We start from the raw sequence: 21,160 nt of genomic DNA on the forward strand, positions 1-21,160 counted from the left end.
GATGAGCAGCTGTGACAACTTTCCTCACCATTAACGTTTCGCGGTCGCTGTGTAAACATCTGTGAAATATCACTGTATGTGGTGTGCGTGTCTCATCTGAGACCATCGGCACTATGGTCACTCCACCCCGTTTCGATTTGTGCTCGGACCTACTAATTTTGGCCGAGTGGTTCTAGGCGCTACAGTCTGGAACCGCGCGACCGCTACGGTCGCAGGTTCGAATCCTGCCTTGGACATGGGTGTGTGTGATGTCTTTAGGTTAGTTAGGGGTAAGTAGTTCTAAGTTCTATGGGACTGATGACCTCAGATGTTAAGTCCTATAGTGCTCAGAGCCATTTGAACCATTTTCAACCTACTAATTTCGTCTCGCCGAGGATTTGGAAGCACAAGTATTAAAGGTAGGATTGCAATCACTAGTCAGCCTTCCTAGCTTGAAGTGCCACTAATGTGTACATTTCTGAGGTGTGTTAAATTTTAGTTTTTTTTTCTTTTTTTTTAAAAAAAAAAAAAGACCACTGCTGTGCATTTTATGTGTGTTTCCCTAATACTTAATGTCCGGAAAAAATTTTGCTGGTAGTTTATGCTATTGGCAATAATTAGGTATTAATAGCCGTCTCTTTTTCTTTAGAGTATTTCGTGGCATGTTTATACTTACCAAGAGTACTGTGCTTCTCAAATGGCTCTGAGCACTATGGGACTTAACATCTGTGGTCATCAGTCCCCTAGAACTTACAGCTACTTAAACCTAACTAACCTAAGGACATTACACAGATCCATGCCCGAGGTAGGATTCGAACCTGCGACCGTAGTAGCCGCGCTACTGTGCTTTTCCCTTCGTTTAAGTTAATCATCTATTGTATGATCTTGTTGTTTCGCCAAATGTTGTGCCTATCTTTTATGGGAGGAGCATTCATCCATATTTGGCACCTGCATCCTACTTAGAAAATTTTGCTTTGTTAATTTTTGAAAAGGTTACCCGCACCTCCCTCGAGTTAAAAAGGTAGTTATTGCACTGTGCTGCAGTGTGAGAGAGCATGGTGTTAACCGCTCTATTGTGGGCTTCCGTAGTGATTTACCACAGTAGCTTTCTTGTCGTAAAATGTCTTATGGCACTTCATTTGGCCAGTGAAATAATTTCCTCTTCCCCTGCACTTTTGCGGTTGGTTCCATCAGTGGGCTTACTGCGTGGCTCTGCAATACATTTGGATGCAGACCATGTTAATTCCAGGAGGAGATTTTCACTCTGCAGCGGAGTGTGCGCTGATATGAAACTTCCAGGCAGATTAAAACTGTGTGCTGGACCGAGACAAAGGCAAAGATCTCGAGTTCGAGTCTAGGTCCGGCACACAGTTTTAATTTGCCAAGAAGTACCATGTTAATTGTTTGTTCTGGCCTGATATTTAAAGAAAGGTGTCAGGGTTATGGTGTTGTTCACTCTTTAGTCACTTGTATACTTGCAGCTCCCATTTGTGAGGCGTCCCTTTGTGGCATGTCATCAGCCACTGGTGGCTTGTTGATAAGCAGAGTTTCTTACATGTGTGAATGCGTTCGCTCCTGTTAACATGGTCCTTCACTGGTAATTTTCTCTAACCCAAGCAGTGAGTATTCATAATTTGTTCAGGCACTTACATGTCTCTGAACAATTTGTTCTAAAATCACAATTAATGATTTTTAGAAACTTTTCTTAAGGCAAGCGCTGAAATTTGTTATTTGTTCAGACAATTGTTGACTTCTTTAAGTAATTTGTTCTAAATCAAGGATTAATACTGTTTTAATTTACCATAAAACAGGCATTTGTATGGTCCTTCAATATCTGATTGCAAACAGGGTGAATGTCTTTATAACTGTTTAAACAGAAAGGTCAATGTTTTGTAATATACTTGCGTGAGTACAATATTTAATAAAAGGAATTAAAAATTGGTTGAGTCACTGTTGTCCAAGTGCTTCTGATCCCATGACAACCAGGAACAGAAACTGTGTACTGGTGGCGTTGTGGTACAGTGGCGTTTGTGATTATTACAGTGCGGTCACTTTATTGTGTATAGTAAAATCTAAATGCGAAAGTATGTTCTCGCTGTCAGATGTGAAAAGATGGTCATCAGAAAAAAAGTGTTGTCAATACCTAATTTCGTTGGTTAAAATGTTATAAATAAAAACCTTCCTGCAGTGCAATATTTACCAGTCTTCCAGCCACATTGCGCATTCTATATTAAAGGTATCTTGATTGGACTTTCTTCTAAAGTAATACAACAACAAAAATAAAAATATGTACATATAATATTGAATCACAGGGAAAATTGTGCTGCGACTATGTCGCATCTCATTTTGTGGACATAGTTACAGTAGCTACCAAGACCTTTTCCTGATAGGCCTACTTAACTTGATCGTCAATTCGGTCCGCGCTTTTCTTTATTTTTTTAGTATAATACAACCAGTTCATGCTTACGAACCTGCCTTACCACTGAAGGCGTCAATTTATCTTTTTCCACATTTTCTCTAAGTAAATTAGAACAGAGAATTCATTCCCATTACCGATAACACTGTATAGTGGCAGGAAAGTATCTGTATCTTACTTAGAAAAGCAGTTTCTACATAAACAACCATACACACACATACACACACACACACACACACACACACACACGAACAAACCAAGATTGACATTTGAACAAGAATTCTTTGGGCAAGAGTAACAAAAGACGCCAAAAGTACACTGTGGTTTGCCTGAACCAGCTATCGATTTTGTTATTTGATGTCTTCAGTAATGTCTGAAAAACACTGAAAGTGCTACAGTTTAACATTTTGGTTTGACAATTCGGAATGGGTGGGCGGATAGGCGGACGGCAGCGCAGTTGGGGTGGAAGAATATATAGAATTCTTTACATTCGCTCCAGAAGCCCCCACATAAACTGCTTGCTTACAGTGCTCATATAATATTACAACTTCATGTTTCTTAGGTGGACTCTATGAAATACGAGAGTGAGTCATATCAAAACCTTAAATATTTTTTTAAAAATATTATTTATTGTGCAGAAGTGGTACAAAGCTGTATCATTTTTCAACAATCTCCCCCACGCTCAATGCAAGTCCTCCAGCGCTTACAAAGTGCATAAATTCCTTTAGAAAAAAATTCTTTTGGTAGTCCGCTCAACAACCCATGCACCGCGTAGCGTACCTATTCATTAGAACGGAACTTCTTTCCTCTCATTGCCTCTTTGAGTGGTCCAGACATATGGGAATCACTTGGGGCAAGGTTTGGTGAGCATGGTGGATGAGGAAGACACTCATAATGTAGGTCTGTGTTGCAACTGTTGTACGGGCAGTGTCATGTTCCAAAAGGACACCTGCTGACAGCAGTCCACGTCGCTTTGATTTGATTGTAGGCCGCAGATGATTTTTTAGGAGATCAGTGTATGATGCACTGGTGACAGTGGTCCCTCTAGGCATGTAATGCTCCAAAATGACGCCTTTTTCGTCCCAAAAGAGAGTCAGCATAATCTTCCCTGCTGATGGCTCTGGTCGAAACTTCTTTGGTTTTGGTGATGGGGAATAGCGCCATTCCTGGCTCGCTCTCTTCGTTTCCGGTTGGTAGAAGTGAACCCAGGTTTCGTCCTCAGTAACGATTAGTGCAAGGAAGCCATCACCTTCTCGTTCAAAGTGCCGAAGAAGTTCTTCACAAGCATCAACACGTCGTTCTCTCATTCAGGCGTCAGCTGCCGTGGCACCCATCTTGCATACACTTGGTGAAACTGGAGCACATCATGTGCAGTGTGGTGTACTGATCCATGACTAATGTGTGACCACGTTGCAATGTCGTACAGTGTCACTCGGCGGTTTTCCTTCACTATGGCTTCGATTGCTGCAATGTTCTGTGGAGTCACAACTCGTTGTGCCTGACCTGGACGAGGAGCATCTTTCACTGAAGTCACACCATTTGCGAACTTCCTACTCCATTCGTAGACTTGGTGTTGTGACAAACATGCATCACCGTACTGAACCTTCATTCGTCGATGAATTTCAATAGGTTCACACCTTCACTACCCAAAAACCCAATAACAGAACGCTGTTCTTCTATGGTGCAAGTCGCAAGTGGGACGGCCATCTTTATACTGATACTGCGACGGTATGTGTGCATCTGCACTATGCTGCCACCTACAGGCCATTTTGCACGCTGTTTGTAGCACGCTTACCGACTTACAGGATAACGGGGCGAAATTTCGATTTGTTATTACAAATTTAAAGTTTTCATTTGACTCACCCTCGGATAATGTATGTTTGTAACAAGAAAAATTTACCCGAATGTGAAACACAGTGTCAGGCCAGAGAGAGAGCGTGACGCAGGAGGAGTCGGTGTAGAGGTTTCCGGTGATTCCCCCGCCGTCCACCTCCCACGTGACTAGGTACAGCGGGGAACCCCCGTCGCGTCGCGCGGCCAGCAGGTCCTTGTCCGGCGCTCGCCACGATAGCTCCGCGATCACCAGCACTCCCTGGTGGATCACCGACAGCACCTCGACCGACCACACGCTGCCGTCCTGCAAAACAACACAAGGCACACATGCTCTCAGTCCACCTCTCACCTTACATGAGAATCAGTCGTGCCCACGAATAATCACTATGACCATGTGCAGATTAACATAGACACTGATAATGCCGCTTTAAATTTTCTTCTCTTTCATTATCCTTACTGTTTCTGATAACACTAAGTACGGCTTCAAATTTACTATGATAATCAACAGACTTGTGAATCTTGTTTTTCTTTATTATTATTGTTATTATTATTATTATTATTATTATTATTATTATTATTATTAGCGCCAGGCATAATATTGGCCTCCCCCATGAACCATTATTGTTGTGCTTGAATAATGTAAATTGAAACCAACAGCTGTATTGCGATTCAGATATCGTTTGTTCAAATCTTGCTACCAGTTAGAAAGGCAAGCTTCTATAAAAAGTTTATAATGACAATGCTTCTATTGGTTGTGCTCTTGATACAACTTTCCCGAAGTTCTGAAGAAACACTACGTAAGACTGTAACCTACTGTGGAAGTATTCTATAATGAGCGAACAGTTTCGATCAAAGACCACCACTCAAGTTAACAACAAGAGTTACACTGGAATACAATGACGGCAAAAAAAGGAGCACAGTGTCGAAAATTCGACTATGCCTTTTCCGATCTTATTTTTAACATTCTGCTCTTTAGACGTCATCGTTTTCCGTTATAACTCTTGCTGTTAATCGAAATTGTAATGGAGGACGACATTCTTTGGAACCGGTCGCTTGTTAAAGAAATTTTTAACAGCACCTTACGGTATTATATGGTGCCATTTCTAAAACACTCTTAAAGGTCAAGCAGTAAAGAGTGAAAGCAACTATGAGCTACAGCGAGATCTGAAACCCAAAATCAGAGTAAAGACAAACCTGTCAAAAGCTGTAATTTTGCTTCAGTAAGACGCGCCCCCAGCACATTCAAAATCTTTGTTTTCAGCTGCTGGAGCATAAACGGTGTAGGTCTGAACTTGCTCCAACCAATCTCCACTTTTTTTGATCGGGTGAAGTAGCACCGTCTGATTACGAGACAATGCAGGCGATCCAAGAGTTGATCCCACAAAGCTTTTTTCAGGACGGAATTGGGAAGCTTATCAAGCACATACAGGTTGGGGAGATTACAAAAATGACTGATGCTACTCACATTGTCATTTTCTCACTACTACATTGCCTTTTTGAATTGCCCTTGTAAAATCTCTAAGAAATAACATCCCGTAATTTCCCTTTCCATCTCGACTCCCTAATTCTGAAGAGACATCTACACCTGCAGAGCGCTCTTGTTATTCTGTTCGACACGCAAGTATCGTGAGAATTCGATAGCGTGCAAACATTTAGCAAACTTTTTGTTCCTTCACAGTTCTTGTTGTTTACTTTGTAATTCACAGCTGAGAAAACACTAAATGAAACAGTGGTTTTACTTTTCTCATAAGGAATGACAACGACTGATACTGATTGCAACACAAGCGAAACATATTTGCCAACGCAGTACATTTTTCTGTCACCTACGACTTGAACAACTCTTCTGGCCTTGTCGGGAGTCCTCTCGTAATCTTTTTCATCCTGACGTAATATCTGGTCCTGGCTACTTTCTATACTAAGAGCTTCCCCAGATTGTCCGAGAAAACCAATAACAGCAGACGGAAAAGCAGGGGCATGGTCACCAATCTTAAAGATAACGCTAGGCTACGCCCAGGCAACGGCACGCAAGCTGCACTCTGCAGATTGCGTTTTGGTTGTGCTGAGGTATATGGCCTTCGTCGATCGATTTACAGCGTGTGTGTATGGTTGCGGGAAGTTTTCTTCGTGTATGAGACCAACCACATACTAAAACTTGCCAAAACGCAGGTTTCCGCTGTAGAGGAGAGCTACTACGCCCGTAGCAACTGAAATCACTCAACAGAGGAAAGTCCACTGGACCTGACGGGATACCAATTCGATTCTACACAGAGTACGCGAAAGAACTTGCCCCCCTTCTAACAGCCGTGTACCGCAAGTCTCTAGAGGAACGGAAGGTTCCAAATGATTGGAAAAGAGCACAGGTAGTCCCAGTCTTCAAGAAGGGTCGTCGAGCAGATGCGCAAAACTATAGACCTATATCTCTGACGTCGATCTGTTGTAGAATTTTAGAACATGTTTTTTGCTCGAGTATCATGTCGTTTTTGGAAACTCAGAATCTACTATGTAGGAATCAACATGGAGTCCGGAAACAGCGATCGTGTGAGACCCAACTCGCTCTATTTGTTCATGAGACCCAGAAAATATTAGATACAGGCTCCCAGGTAGATGCTATTTTTCTTGACTTCCGGAAGGCGTTCGATACAGTTCCGCACTGTCGCCTGATAAACAAAGTAAGAGCCTACGGAATATCAGACCAGCTGTGTGGCTGGATTGAAGAGTTTTTAGGAAACAGAACACAGCATGTTGTTCTCAATGGAGAGACGTCTACAGACGTTAAAGTAACCTCTGGCGTGCCACAGGGGAGTGTTATGGGACAATTGCTTTTCACAATATATATAAATGACCTAGTAGATAGTGTCGGAAGTTCCATGCGGCTTTTCGCGGATGATGCTGTAGTATACAGAGAAGTTGCAGCATTAGAAAATTGTAGCGAAATGCAGGAAGATCTGCAGCGGATAGCGGATAGGCACTTGGTGCAGGGAGTGGCAACTGACCCTTAACATAGATAAATGTAATGTACTGAGAATACATAGAAAGAAGGATCCTTTATTGTATGATTATATGATAGCGGAACAAACACTGGTAGCAGTTACTTCTGTAAAATATCTCGAAGTATGCGTGCGGAACGATTTGAAGTGGAATGATCATATAAAATTAATTGTTGGTAAGGCGGGTACCAGGTTGAGATTCATTGGGAGAGTCCTTAGAAAATGTAGTCCATCAACAAAGGAGGTGGCTTACAAAACACTCGTTCGACCTATACTTGAGTATTGCTCATCAGTGTGGGATCCGTAGCAGATCGAGTTGACGGAGTAGATAGAGAAGATCCAAAGAAGAGCGGCGCGTTTCGTCACAGGGTTATTTGGTAACCGTGATAGCGTTACGGGGATGTTTAACAAACTTCAGTGGCAGACTCTGCAAGAGAGGCGCTCTGCATCGCGGTGTAGCTTGCTCACCAGGTTTCGAGAGGGTGCGTTTCTGGATGAGGTATCGAATATATTGCTTCCCCCTACTTATACCTCCCGAGGAGATCACGAATGTAAAATTAGAGAGATTAGAGCGCGCACAGAGGCTTTCAGACAGTCGTTCTTCCCGCGAACCATACGCGACTGGAACAGGAAAGGGAGGTAATGACAGTGGCACGTAAAGTGCCCTCCGCCACACACCCTTGGGTGGCTTGCGGAGTATAAATGTAGATGTAGATGTACATGTAGATGTAGATGTAGATGTTTCTTCAGGGAAGCCATAGAGATTCACAAACATAAAAATACGGAACGACAAAAAGCCTTAAGGTATGCGGTTCCTGGGTTTCCGAGTTTCAGCGAACGATTGTTGCAGGTAATGAAGGAAAATCACAGTGCTAAAGACCAGGGAAAAGCCTTCAGATGTTGGCGCGATAGGTACGTAAGAAGAGTGGAAATGCAGAACGTTCTAAAAGCCATTTCTTCGTAAAACGCATTTTTAGTGCTGTTGTGTTCTCGATAATCTGTTTTATGTCCCGAGCTTTGATACAGCTGGCAAACGAAGGAGAGAGACATTGAAACATAAATTAAAGGATGGCGCCAGGTCTTTATGTCAAGCTATGTATACCTCTGAAGTTCCAAAATTTAAAAGATAGTGAGTGGTTTCAGTTGACCACACATTTCTACGAGGTGGGGCGAACAAAAGTGGCCCAGACGAGTGGATCCAAGCGTTAAAGGAGGAGGAAAAGACCTACAGCTACGTGCAACAGGATGCCGTGAAGGAGTTGTTAGCAGAGGTCAGTCTCGTCGTGGCCCACCAGCTCACCTGAACTGCCAGAGTACGATTACTTGTGTGGGGAATCCTAAAGTCTGAAGTGTATCGCAACACTCCTCATAGTGTTGATGAACTGAAGCAGAACATTTCGGATGAGATTGCAGCAGTTTCAGCAGTCCAGATTCGATCCGCCTTCAGCAGCTTACTGATCAGGGCCTAGAAGTGTCAAGACATGAATGGTGGTCAATTTCATCATCTGCTACAGTCAGATTAGCAATACATTATCCTTTGCCCTCCTGTGTTTCTTTGAACCCTGCAACTCTGTTCTCCGGGACACTTATTTGCCGCACCCTGTGAAAGTGAAAAGCTTACTCTTTTTCTGCTGTGTTCTCACAACTACAACCCAGTGTCTCTGTATGAATGGCACTTCGAATAAAAACATTCTTCCTGCTATTTCGTCGAAAACTAACATTTTGAGACCGTGGCTAAGTACAAAACACAAGCTGATCCTTGCAAGAGAACACCAATCAGCCAGTCCTTCTTTTCTTTTTTTACACAAATAGTGCCGTTACCGGTTCCGCACCGATAGCTTCATCTGCAAACGGCTGTTCATGTGTATATTACGTCAGTTGTTGTTTACATTAGCTGTTGAAAAGAAACAAATGCAATATACACATAAACAGCCGTCTGAAGACGAAACTGTCGGTGCGAAACAGGTAACGGCATTTCTTTGTAAGAAAAACAGCATTATTAAGAGTAGCTGGTTGCTGTTTTCTTCTTTGCAAGAACCAACCTGCAAAAAATTTCTTATTGACGACCTGTAAAAACTTTTCTATCGGCCGCTAAAATCAGTCATTTCCCTGATATGGCACTTAGAACGTTCTTAATGAAGTGTTTCTTTTCTAATTTGTTGGAATTTTTATACCGTAATGCGATGAATAGCATAATCCGAAGGTATCAGACTACCTTCTCAATTTTCTGAATGTAAATGAGTTACGTAAAAAGAAAAGTTCCCAAGCCAAGATCGCAGAAAAAAAGCATTTTGTTGATCGACCGGTTTCGACAGGGCCGAGCAGTAGTCATCGAATCTTATACTTTTCAGTTTTTACAACATATTAATCATCAGTGTTACTAATCGCTTCGCACTGCATGCGCTTTGTATTGCATTCAAAAGCATGAGATCCGATAATGACAGCATAGCTCTGTCGAAACTGGTCATCAAATAAAATGCTTTTTTAGCGATCTTGGCTTACGAATTTGTCTTAGTTACCATACATCGCACATCGCCTCCAGAGTGTCCGCGTCAGGACCATACGAGGTGATTCCTATCGACGTTTGAAAAAACCAGAAGCGAGTTAGATGCCGTTGCGACAAATAAGTTTAAAACAAGAATCACACGGAGCCGCAAAAGTGGATGACAAACGTTGAACATATGACGTCGCAAGATGACGTACCACGCCGCACGTGCAGCGGTTGGGCTTGTTGTGATCCTACATTCGCTTGTAGGGGGCAGTGCTACACATCGCTGCATAACGGGGAAAATTTCGAACACCTTTTGTATATGTGATTTTTTGAAAAAGCAGAAGCCACAGAATTACTGTCATCGCTGGAACCAGGCAAAATCTGTTCTTACTTTAAGTTTCGTTTCTTTTGTCACTCCTTTTTATTTTTTCCAGACTTTTTTAGTGAAGGAAATAAGGCCCTTTTCTGGTAACGACGGAATTCAGAAGCTTATACTCATTTACTTGTGACACAATACGGTAGTTTTTTTGTTGTAGTGCACTTTTCAATAAACCAGCGGAGAACGTAAGATCGGCAGATGAAATAATCTCACCTAAATGTAAACACATACTCGTCTAAGTGAATGAAAAACACACTGCCTGCCTGACGCAAGACTCGAACCGTGAGCCCTACGTGCTGAAGTAGCGCAAGTAGGCTCAGCGCCACACCGGCGTGAATACTAAAGTTGGGTTTGGATGATCAAATGCTACAGACCGATAGGCTCAATCACTGCGCGCGCGGGGCCGTACGAATATGTTATCTGGCGACTTCACATGTTGATCGTCTGTCACCCGCTTTCTGCGGCCCTGTGTTTCTTACATTAATTTACTTGTCCCGGCGTTATCTTTTTTTCTGGCATATGTGGGAGCTGGCAATCAGGACGTGTCCATTTCCACTCTACATATAATCTGTGGCCGCGGGATAGACTGCAAACCGTCGCCAGCGTTAGAGGATCAATCTAGAGCTGGCGAAGCGGTATAAAGAAATTTTGGAAATTTGTGGTAAGGTCTTATGGGACGAAACTGCTGAGATCATCGGTCCCTAAGCTTACACACTACTTAACTAACTGAAACTAACTTTCGTTGGGACGACACACACACACACACACACACACACACACACACACACACACACACACACACATGCCCGAGGGAGGACTGGAACCTCCATTGGGGGAAGCCGTGGTATAAAGATCAGTAAATAAACTTCGGTTGAAGGTAACGTGTAGAAGCCAGCAGGAAGTACTTTCATTCAAACATATCACCACTTGTTAGTGGTGGGTACTGAAGCCTGACGGAATTGTCCAGCAGTACGTGATGTTACTTAGAAAGTGAAGCTTACCCCGGTGGCGGTGCTGGGTCCAGCGGGGGTGGGGTGCCGCACCGAGGCGCCGGCCAGGTCGCGGGCGGCTACGGGCCCCAGGGAGGCGGCGGGGGCGGCCCAGGCGGGGGTGTAGACGGTGCGGAGGCCGCCGGCGTCTACAGCCAGCACTCGCGCCGACCCGGAGGCGGACGGAACGCGCGCCCCGCACTGCTCCGTCTGCAAAACGCCAGCAGCGCGCTGATGATGTGCGTGTCGCCGAAACGCTGCTAACAGCTACTGCCTTACATTTCGGTATCAACACCGACTTAAGTTAGGAATAGCTCAACCATGGGGATACACTTGAATTAGGAAAGAAAGACAGATATAGGAGAAACAAAATAAGGCATGAGTACATCAGTGTGGTTTGTAAGGAACATACTAACGATGTTTTCACAGGGCGCCCAAGTAAAATGAACTGTCCTGTGCAAAAGCTGAAAGGCAAGCAAGTTATAAAAATCAGACTGAAACCCATGCGAGACTGTTGTGTGCAGCGATCGCTGACTATAGACAACGGAGAAAATAACAGCTGTCGATGGCGAACTCTTTTGTTTCATTACAGCAGATCTGGATTTAGACTGTTACATAGTTACCTTCAGGGCACACGACAACAAAGTGTCGCGTAATACCCATTATTGGTGTAGAGCTTACAGAACTCTAATTTGAACTGTCACCTGTTCTCATATGCACTGAAGATGACTATGTAACTGTAATCTAGATCTGCTATAATAAGACGACGTGTTTTGCGAACTATTGATGTACTTTTCTCTACTGTCAACTTTTAAGACTTTAAGAGAGATTACGTCTGTGCTCTAAATCTGCACTTCATCTTGGAGAATTACTTCAATCGAGAAATGTTATTACAAAAATTCATACTCCGAAATTATCCTTAGGGAGATGTGCTAGCAGTTTGGGGTAAGGGATCTGCGATGTTAGCAAATTGTCGACGCTGATTTCTATGTCATCATCGACGTTAATCACCGTTGATCGAAAATAATCGATACGAAAATATCGACATTAAATGATAAATTTATAGGATTGGGTTAAAAGCAACATACAAACACTTCAACACCATACATATAGACCCTTAAATACAACACTAATTAACATTACATATCCCACATCACACTGTATACAAATATTAAATATAAAATTTTTAGGAGAAGTTTCTCTTTAAGTCTGTTGCGTTGTTGGTCATGCTTTTGGCGTCTCTCAGTTGACGATTCGGCTATGCAGCTCAAATATTCCTGTATAATATTTTTTGGCTTTGTATGTGTATTACCGATTACGTGATTCCACACTTGTTTCTTTTTCTAATATTTGGAAAGTTTTTTTTCAGGTGATGCTGGGACTGCTTTATTCTGGTGTTATTTACTTACGTTCGCTCTATAAATAAAATTTGCTTCCACTGTTTTCTCGCAGTGCATCAACGTGTTGCCCATTTTAACTGACAGTCGTTTCAACAGTTGCAAGCAAATCCTGATGGTTTTATTTGTCACTGAGCATGCTAAAGCATCTTGAAAGTCTTTTTTTTTTAAGACGATAGTTAACATCTTATATGTACTCATGCAAGATCAATTAATGGGTATCCTTATCACCTCTGGTATTTTACAGTTATATTTTCATTATGTACGGTTTATGATTTCTTGTATTTTAACACTTGAACACTTTATGACTCCCGTTCTTTTGTTATATCGTATTAGGCGGCAAGTTTTAGTTAAACACATGACATGGCATTTGAGTAAAGTTTTCTATTAACAATTTTAAGATATTTTCAGTGTAATCTGAACTTTATGTGTACGTGCACAAGAATATAGTATTACTATCGGTCTTTTTAACCTTCCCATTTACTTCCTCTGTATGAGTGCAGACTAAATGGGATACCCTGGTACTACGGGTTGGCGGTTGGGCGTGGAGCCAACTCACCCACACCATAAAAAAGACAATCGTTACGAAATGCCAAGAAACAGCCTCGCATTCGGTATGGAGAAACTGGAAATGACACCAGAAAGTGAAAGGTTAATGCTAGAATATTATGGAACAATCACAGACTGAAATGTGGCACTTGGAACGTAAGATCACTTTACACTCCTGGAGCGGTGAAGTTGCTGGATGAAGAACTGAAGATGTACAGGCTACACATACTGCAAGAGTTCAGATGGCCTGGGGCAGAGATGCATAAAGATAAATTCTGCTGCTATTTCTATAGTGGAAGCAGAGAAGGTATACATCAACTTAGAGTTGGTTTTGCAGCAGCCAACAGAATAAGAGGAAATATCATGGACTTGTGAACGAAAGAATATGCCGGATAAGAATGAAAGGTAACAACCTAACAATGTTCTCATATCATACACATACGGGAGATAAAGACCATAAAGATAACGATAGTTTCTACGAAGAGGTGGAGTCAATATATGAAGACGATTATCGTACGATGTGAAAATGTTCTTAGGTGATGTCAGTGCCAAAGCTGGAAAAGAGGCCATCCTGAGACCCTACATTGGCCTCCATAGTCTCCACGATTCCTCCAACAAAACGGAATGAGATTAGTCAACCTGGCAACATCAAAAAACCTACGGATTATGAGCACCAACTTTCCTCGCAAAAACGCTAGAAGATAATCTGGAAAACACCCAAAGGAAGCACACAGAACCAAATAGACCACATGTTAGTGGATGCTAGAGACAGAATTGGTATCGAAAATGTAAAATCTCAAAGAGATGCAGATATAGGATCAGACCACTATCTTGTGCAGACTACTATTCGTGACAGGATAAAATGCAGAAACTGAAGGAGGAGAGATGCAGACCTGAACACAGATCTACTTAAAGAGGACAGATATTCATCTGAAATTCGAAACGAGTTTCTGCCCTGGATAGATGTACACAAGTTATGATCCAATCCCAAAGTCAGATACGCAGCAAATGAAGTGCTGAAGCCACTGGAGTGAGGGAGGAGCAGAGAGAGAAGAGGCTAAAATGTTAAGAGTGACAACCGAAGAAGACGAAAGATTAAGACTGCGATATATGGAGCCAGCTGGAGAGGCAAGAAAAGTCCTCTGAATAGAAAAGCGAGAGGGCATGAACAACAAGATAACACTGGCAGAAAAGGATCGAACAGTAGGCAATACAAGAGACTTTCACAAGACAGTCAGAATCTTCAAGAAAAGATACAACGCTACGATTGACTTGATCAAATTTCAAGTAGGACAACTGATAACAGATTGAAGAAAGCTATGGAAGAATAGAAAAACTATTTCGAAAATCTCGTGAATGTAGACGACACCATCAAAAGTTGCGACAGCAGCATCAGAAGAAGAAGAAGAAGAAGAAGAAGAATTTCACGGAGAAGACAAAGTAACAGTACCAACAGCAGAGAATGAACTGCTGAGCATGTAAGACGTAAGGGAAGCTACAGAAATGCTGAAGAGACGAAAGGCAACAGGAATTGATGGCACACCTAGAGAGATGCTGATAGGGGGAAGAGATATCCTACAAGAGAGAGTATACCATCTAATCAGTTTAACTTGGAGGAAAGAAAGGATCCCAGCAGAATGGAAGCAGTCTGTCATCTGACCAATACTAAAGAAAGGAGATCCAATGAGATGTGGCAACTACATAGGAATCACCTTACTATTCACAGCTTATAAGAGCCAGATCCCGTTGTCGCTGATGTGGCTAACACCATACGTTGAGGAAATACTTGGATTCCAGCGAGCACGGATTAGAAAGCGAAAATCAACCGTAGGCCAACAACATATAATAAAGCAAAAGCTATTGAAGAGGTAGGAATTACACACAGATGTTCACTGCTTTTTTGTGGACTTCAAAAAGCGCTTGATAGTGTGAACAGGCAAGTAATATGACAAGAACTGGAAAGAGCACTGGTTATACAAGAGACAACATGCCTGGTGAAAGTGAATAGAAAGATGTCAGAGGAATTCAAGGTGAAGACTGGAGTGCGATAGAGAGGCTGCCATTCCCCCTTCTGTTTAATTTAGTTCTGGAAATAGGTCTGACAAAGGTAACCAGCCTGGAGACAGGAATACAGCTGGGTAGAAGAATCAACACTCTGGCCTAAACGGATGATGTAGTTTTAATAGCGCAGAATGAGCAAGATCCGGTTCACATGGCAAGAGTGTTACTGGAAGAGGCAATGAGAGCGGATCCGAAGATGAATATGGATAAGACCAAATACCTTACTGTGAGCATAGGAAACGATGACAGACATCTTTAGATGCAGATGGTAAAATCTTTGAAAAGTTAAAAAGAGTTCAGATGTCGTGGAGTAGTACTCAGCAAAAGGGATGAGATAGACCAGGAAATAACGGCAGGAATCCAGGCACGAAACAGGTCAAGGTTTGCACTCGGAAAGCTGCTGAAGTTCCGGCTTTTATGGAGACCCGCAAAGATAAGTATCTACATAACAGTAACACAACGTGTCTTCCTGTACGGAGCAGATACCTGGACTATGACACAGAAGATAAAAAGAAAACTCCTGACATTTGAGAATGCTATTCTGATACAGATTTTTAGGCTAATACAGGATGGAGACGACTGGAGAAAAAGGAAAAACAGCGAATTGTAGGAATTGTAGAAGTCGCTCGACATAGTAGCTATGATTAGAGATAGGAGACTGAGGTGGTAAGGCCATGCAATGCGTCGAGAAGGGCGTATCACCTTGGAGCTAGTGCCAGAAGATATCAGAGACAACAGACCGAGGGGAAGAGCACGGCTGAGATGGTTAGCGGGATCAGGGAGGATACGATGTGTAAGATGGGACCAACAGGAGAAGACTACATGGACCGAGGGAGGAGGCTGACTGGCGAGAGCCGACTACGGTTTTTGTGGCCAACCTAGTGAATAGTAAGTAAGTATGAGGGCATACTTCAGAAATTTATTCTCTTTCTATTTCTTTTAACTAATCGCTGTGCAAATGAAGTAAGCACATTCACTCTCAGTATTAACTTTAGTACTGGTTGTCTGTTCGCATCCGCCCCTCCCCGTATTAAGTAGACAAGTAATCTGACTGATGTAGGATTACATGTTATTTTGATCTGTTCTCTTGGAGTTTAATGTGCTTTTGTATAATTGGAAATCGATATCATACTATATTCCTTAACACGATTTCATTATATTGGGTTTCAGTAGGTTTGGGTTACATATTTTCACTTCCCGGAAGATGGATTTATGACATTTTGTATTTCAGTACAGGGACATAGAAGGGCTTATGTATTTAATTTTCTCATACTTATGGTTGGTTTTGAGTTCTTGTTCTTCGTAAGAGTAACGGATGAGGACTTATTTATTTAATTTCATCATATTTTTCTATTCATGTGTTAATAGTTTGCCGGCCGAAGTGGCCGTGCGGTTCGAGGCACTGCACTCTCGAACCGTGAGACTGCTACGGTCGCAGGCTCGAATCCTGCCTCGGGCATGGATGTGTGTGATGTCCTTAGGTTAGTTAGGTTTAACTGATCCATTAAATTTCGGGCATGCAGCCGCGCAAATAAAATTTCTTCTACTGATATTTCGGCCGCGTATCGTCCGGCCATCTTCAGAGCGAGTCACAAGACTGGCGACAAGGTGCCAAGCGCGGCCTTATATGCTCCACCGCGGCGGTACTGCGCATGCGGGTCACAGATGCTGCGCCGCCTGTGGCGAAAGCCTATGGACGTTCGATGTGCTTATCGATGTTTGATCGGCGGCGGTGACACGGTGACGACTTCTCTGCAATTTAATTAGTCCAAGAGCCGGATTCCATGCTTTGTCCAAATTAAAACCTTTATCTCTGTTTATTAAATTGGTGGCTAATCGAATTTCTATGGCTTCCTTGAATACAGATTCCCAAAAAGAAGAGGTGGATGTTAAAATCTTCACATCACTGTAATTCATGGAATGACCCGTATCAATACAATGTTCGGCCACAGCTGACTTGTCTGGTTGTGATAGGCGAGTGTATCTTCGGTGCTCCACACACCTCTCATGAACGGTGCGTGTTGTTTGACCTATGATCACCTTAACACAGTGTTTCTCAAGAATACGGCCTATCTTTGAAGAAAGGAGAGCTAACATACCTCAAGAGTATTTTTAAATCGAATGGATATTCTCCGCAACAAATTCGTAGAGCATTCGATGCAAAACCTAAAAAGAAGGTATACGATGCGGAAGAAGATAGTAATTTCTTCGGATCTAGGGCGTTTCTGCCTTATGTGGGTGCTCTTTCTTCAAAGATAGGCCGTATTCTTGAGAAACACTGTGTTAAGGTGATCTTCCGGCCCCCCACGAAGATTGCGGCTTTACTCGGCTCTGTGAAGGACGATTTATTGCTTCGTAAGGCGGTTGTGTACCAGATTCCTTGCGGAAATTGTGAGCAGTCACACATAGGTCAAACAACACGCACCGTCAATGAGAGGTGTGTGGAGCACCGAAGATACACTCGCCTATCACAACCAGACAAGTCAGCTGTGGCCGAACATTGTATTGATACGGGTCATTCCATGAATTACAGTGATGTGAAGATTTTAACATCCACCTCTTCTTTTTGGGAATCTGTATTCAAGGAAGCCATAGAAATTCGATTAGCCATCAATTTAATAAACAGAGATAAAGGTTTTAATTTGGACAAAGCATGGAATCCGGCTCTTGGACTAATTAAATTGCAGAGAAGTCGTCACCGTGTCACCGCCGCCGATCAAACATCGATAAGCACATCGAACGTCCATACGCTTTCGCCACAGGCGGCGCAGCATCTGTGACCCGCATGCGCAGTACCGCCGCGGTGGAGCATATAAGGCCGCGCTTGGCACCTTGTCGTCCATCATCTAGAGGGTTGGATCCCCTCCTTCGAAAGCGGTCAGATTGCAAAGCCTGGGCGACTCTCAGGGTGGAATCACCGTTTTCGAAGATTGTGTTGTCTGTCTGTCTGTCTGTCTGTTGGTCTGCCCGCCCGCTGCTTGCTGCTACCGCTGTCCGTCCGTCTGCCTGCCTGCCTGCCTGCCTGCCTGCCTCCCTGCCGGCTCGCTGTCCATCGCCGTCGTCGTCACTGCCGCCGCCGCCGCCGCCGCCGCTGCTGCCGCCGCCGCCTGCTGCACGTCCGTCTGTCCGTCGCCGCCGCCGCCGCCGCCGCCGCTGCCTGCTGCACGTCCGTCTGTCCATCGCCGTTCGTCTGCAATGAGTGCTCCCACCTCTACCGTCATCTACACCTCCCCCTCCCCCTCTACCACAGTCACCTCCTGGAGTGCCGCCCCTGGCCTCCCTCCTTTCACCTCCCCTTCCCTTCCCCCACTTACCCATCCCCCTATCTCCTCCCCTGCTGTATACCCGCACCTCTACACCCTTCCTCCAGCCTCTACACCCTCAACAGCTCCCACTACTACCCCCGCCCTCACGTACGCCTCTGTTGCCGCCTCTGCTGCCGCCCCTCAGGTGGTTGGCTTCCCGTCTCTAGCCGACCCCGTCGCTTCGTCTTCTGCGTCTCCCGCACGCATCACGTCGCGTCGAGCCACCATCGCCACCACTGAACCAGCTGCTTCTCCCGGTGCCTCCACTACGCCACAGGGATCTGCCACCCGCCACCTCCCTCTCCTCCCCATTCCTCTCCCCTCCTCCCAGCCTCCTGTCTCCAAAAAACCCCAAAAGCGCTTCCTTCCCGACTCTGCTCCCGCCACTTCCCACAAAAAATCAACACCACCTCCCCCTCCCCCTGCCGTCACCATGGACACCACCCCTCCTCCTGCCAACCATCCCTTGGCCCCCACCCTCCACACCTTTGTCCTGTCAACTCCCGATCCTAAGTTCCTCGACGCTCGTACCCTCACCAAGGAAATACGAAAGTACTTGCCTGGTGCTCCCATCTCCCAACTCATTCCCCGCAGGGACTCAGTCCTTATCAAGTCCCCGTCCCCATCCTTTCACACAGACCTCCTGCAAAAACTCCCACGAGTTATGTTTGGCCCCCACGCCTCTCTGACACCCTTCCTTTCCCCTTCCACTCCTCGTCAGCCCCAACCTCCCCGTCGCCCCCCCACCTACACCGCTGTGATCACCAAGCTCAGCCCGGTGATCACGGAGGATGAGGTGTTGGTAGAACTGAACTCCCACCCGGACTTGGAAATCCGCTCGGCCCGCCGTATCCACAATGCCTCTGGTCCCACCTACCTCATGCGAGTATTCTCTGAGTCTGCCCCGTCCATAGACCATCTCCTCACCCAGGGTGCCCTGATATACCACCGTCGCCACCCTGTTGAATCCTCCAAATCCCCTCCCCAATCCTACCGTTGCCAGCGGTGCCTGATGTACAACGACCACCTGACTCCCAACTGCAAAAACCCCCCCACCTGTCCCCATTGCAAGGCCTCCCACTTTCTTAAGAACTGCCCCAACCTCGATGCTCCTCCTTCCTGTAATACCTGCAATGGCCCCCATCCCACTTACTCCCACAAGTGTAAAGCTAAACCCCCTCCAGCCACCCCTGAACTTACAGTCCCCGTTCGTCCCGTTGATCCCCCTGTCCATCCCAACAATTCCCTCCGTCCACCCCCCACGGCCGAGGACGTCATCCGGTTTATTACCGTTGTCCTCCAAAACATTCACCCTTTTCAGCGCCCCCACACCTTCCACCAAATATCCCTTGCTGCTCGCTCCGTTTTCCACCTGAACACCTTCGCCACTTACTCCCACAACCAAGCCCACTTCACCTTCACCCGCCTCGACACCCTAGTTTAAGTCTCTTCCCTTCCCTCTCTTCCCCCCCTCCTTCCCGTCATGGCGCGGCATGAGCCTCGCATCCTCTTCCAGAACATTCGCTCCTTCCACTCCAACAAATACCTCCTCATGCACACCCTCTCCCACCACCAGGTCGACACCTTCCTCTTGAACGAAACCTTTCTCCAGCCTCACCACTCTATCCGCACCTCCCCCTATAACCTCCACCGCACTGATGCTCCTGGTCCTCGTGCGCAGGGTGGAGTCGCGATTGGCCACCTTAAGCATATCCCCGTCCGGCCACAGCCTCTCCTCAATGACCCTACTGAACACCTTATCCTTAGCGTCTTCTTCCCCTCCCTCACCATTACCTGTGCCACAATCTATGTCCGCCCCACTGCTCCTCTTCCTTATGACTTCATCTCACACATTGACCGCACCTTCTCCACCTATGTGATTGCCGCCGACCTCAACATTCATAGCCGCACTCCTGCTGCCCTTCGGCAGTGGCATCAGTTCCTCTCCACGATCCAAGGTGACCTTGTTCCTCTTCCCCAGCACACCCGACCCGAAAGTAACACCACCCCCGATGTTGTCATTGCCTCCGCCAACCTCCTTGGGCGTATGACTGTCGCCGTCCTTGACCCCACAGGTAGCGATCACCTTCCTGTCCTTCTCACCGTAAAGTCTGCTCACCGCCCCCCTCCGGCTCCGCACCCTGCACCCCCTCCCAAGGTCGTCCATGACTATCGCCGTGCCAACTGGGATGCCTACCGGGATTTCATCTCCACCCAGGTCGAGAGCCACCCTCTTACCTATCGCCATCCCGACGACATCATCCACGCCTCTTCCTTCCTTCAGAAGGTAATTACTGACGCCGTGGAGGCCCATGTTCCTACAAAGACCATCCACCCACACCGTCCCACTCTCCCTCCGCGGGCTGTCCTCCTCCTCCGTGAATCCCGCCGCCTCTATCGCTCCTTCCTGCGCACTCGTGACAGGGATACACTCCAACGCCACCGGCAAATACAGCGACACGTACGGAACCTTATTACAGCAACGAAACGCCGAGACTGGCGCCAGACCTGCACACGACTCAACGCCACCCTCCCTATCAACTCCTCCAAGTACTGGTCCGCCTTCCATCGCCTTACTGGTTCCCTTTCTGCTCCCAGCTACCCCCTTCTCCATAACGATCGCCCCCTTCCTGACAACCTCAGTAAGGCCAACCACTTCGCTTCCCACCTTTCCGAGGTCTTCTCCATCCCCGATGATCCCCACTTTGATTATTCTCTTTTCCCCGCCGTCATGGAACGTGCCGATACCTCGGTCGCTCCACTTGCTCCTGGTC

General features: G+C 45.3%; 1 protein-coding gene across 1 annotated transcript in view; it reads right to left on the reverse strand.

Annotated features, from left to right (window-relative positions):
* The window catches only part of LOC126095576 (uncharacterized), a gene marked incomplete at its 3' end in the record, with an annotated part of 182,393 nt that overhangs the window by 4,955 nt on the left and 156,278 nt on the right, over positions 1-21,160 (reverse strand). Inside the window, exons 5-6 of the mRNA XM_049910352.1 lie at positions 11,087-11,284; positions 4,296-4,532 (exon numbers count right to left, since the gene is read on the reverse strand). Coding sequence (XP_049766309.1) covers positions 4,296-4,532; positions 11,087-11,284 — 435 coding nt within the window. The remainder of the gene's footprint in view (positions 1-4,295; positions 4,533-11,086; positions 11,285-21,160) is intronic.

The sequence above is a fragment of the Schistocerca cancellata genome, chromosome 8, assembly GCF_023864275.1.
Source record: "Schistocerca cancellata isolate TAMUIC-IGC-003103 chromosome 8, iqSchCanc2.1, whole genome shotgun sequence".
Lineage (NCBI taxonomy): Eukaryota > Metazoa > Arthropoda > Insecta > Orthoptera > Acrididae > Schistocerca > Schistocerca cancellata.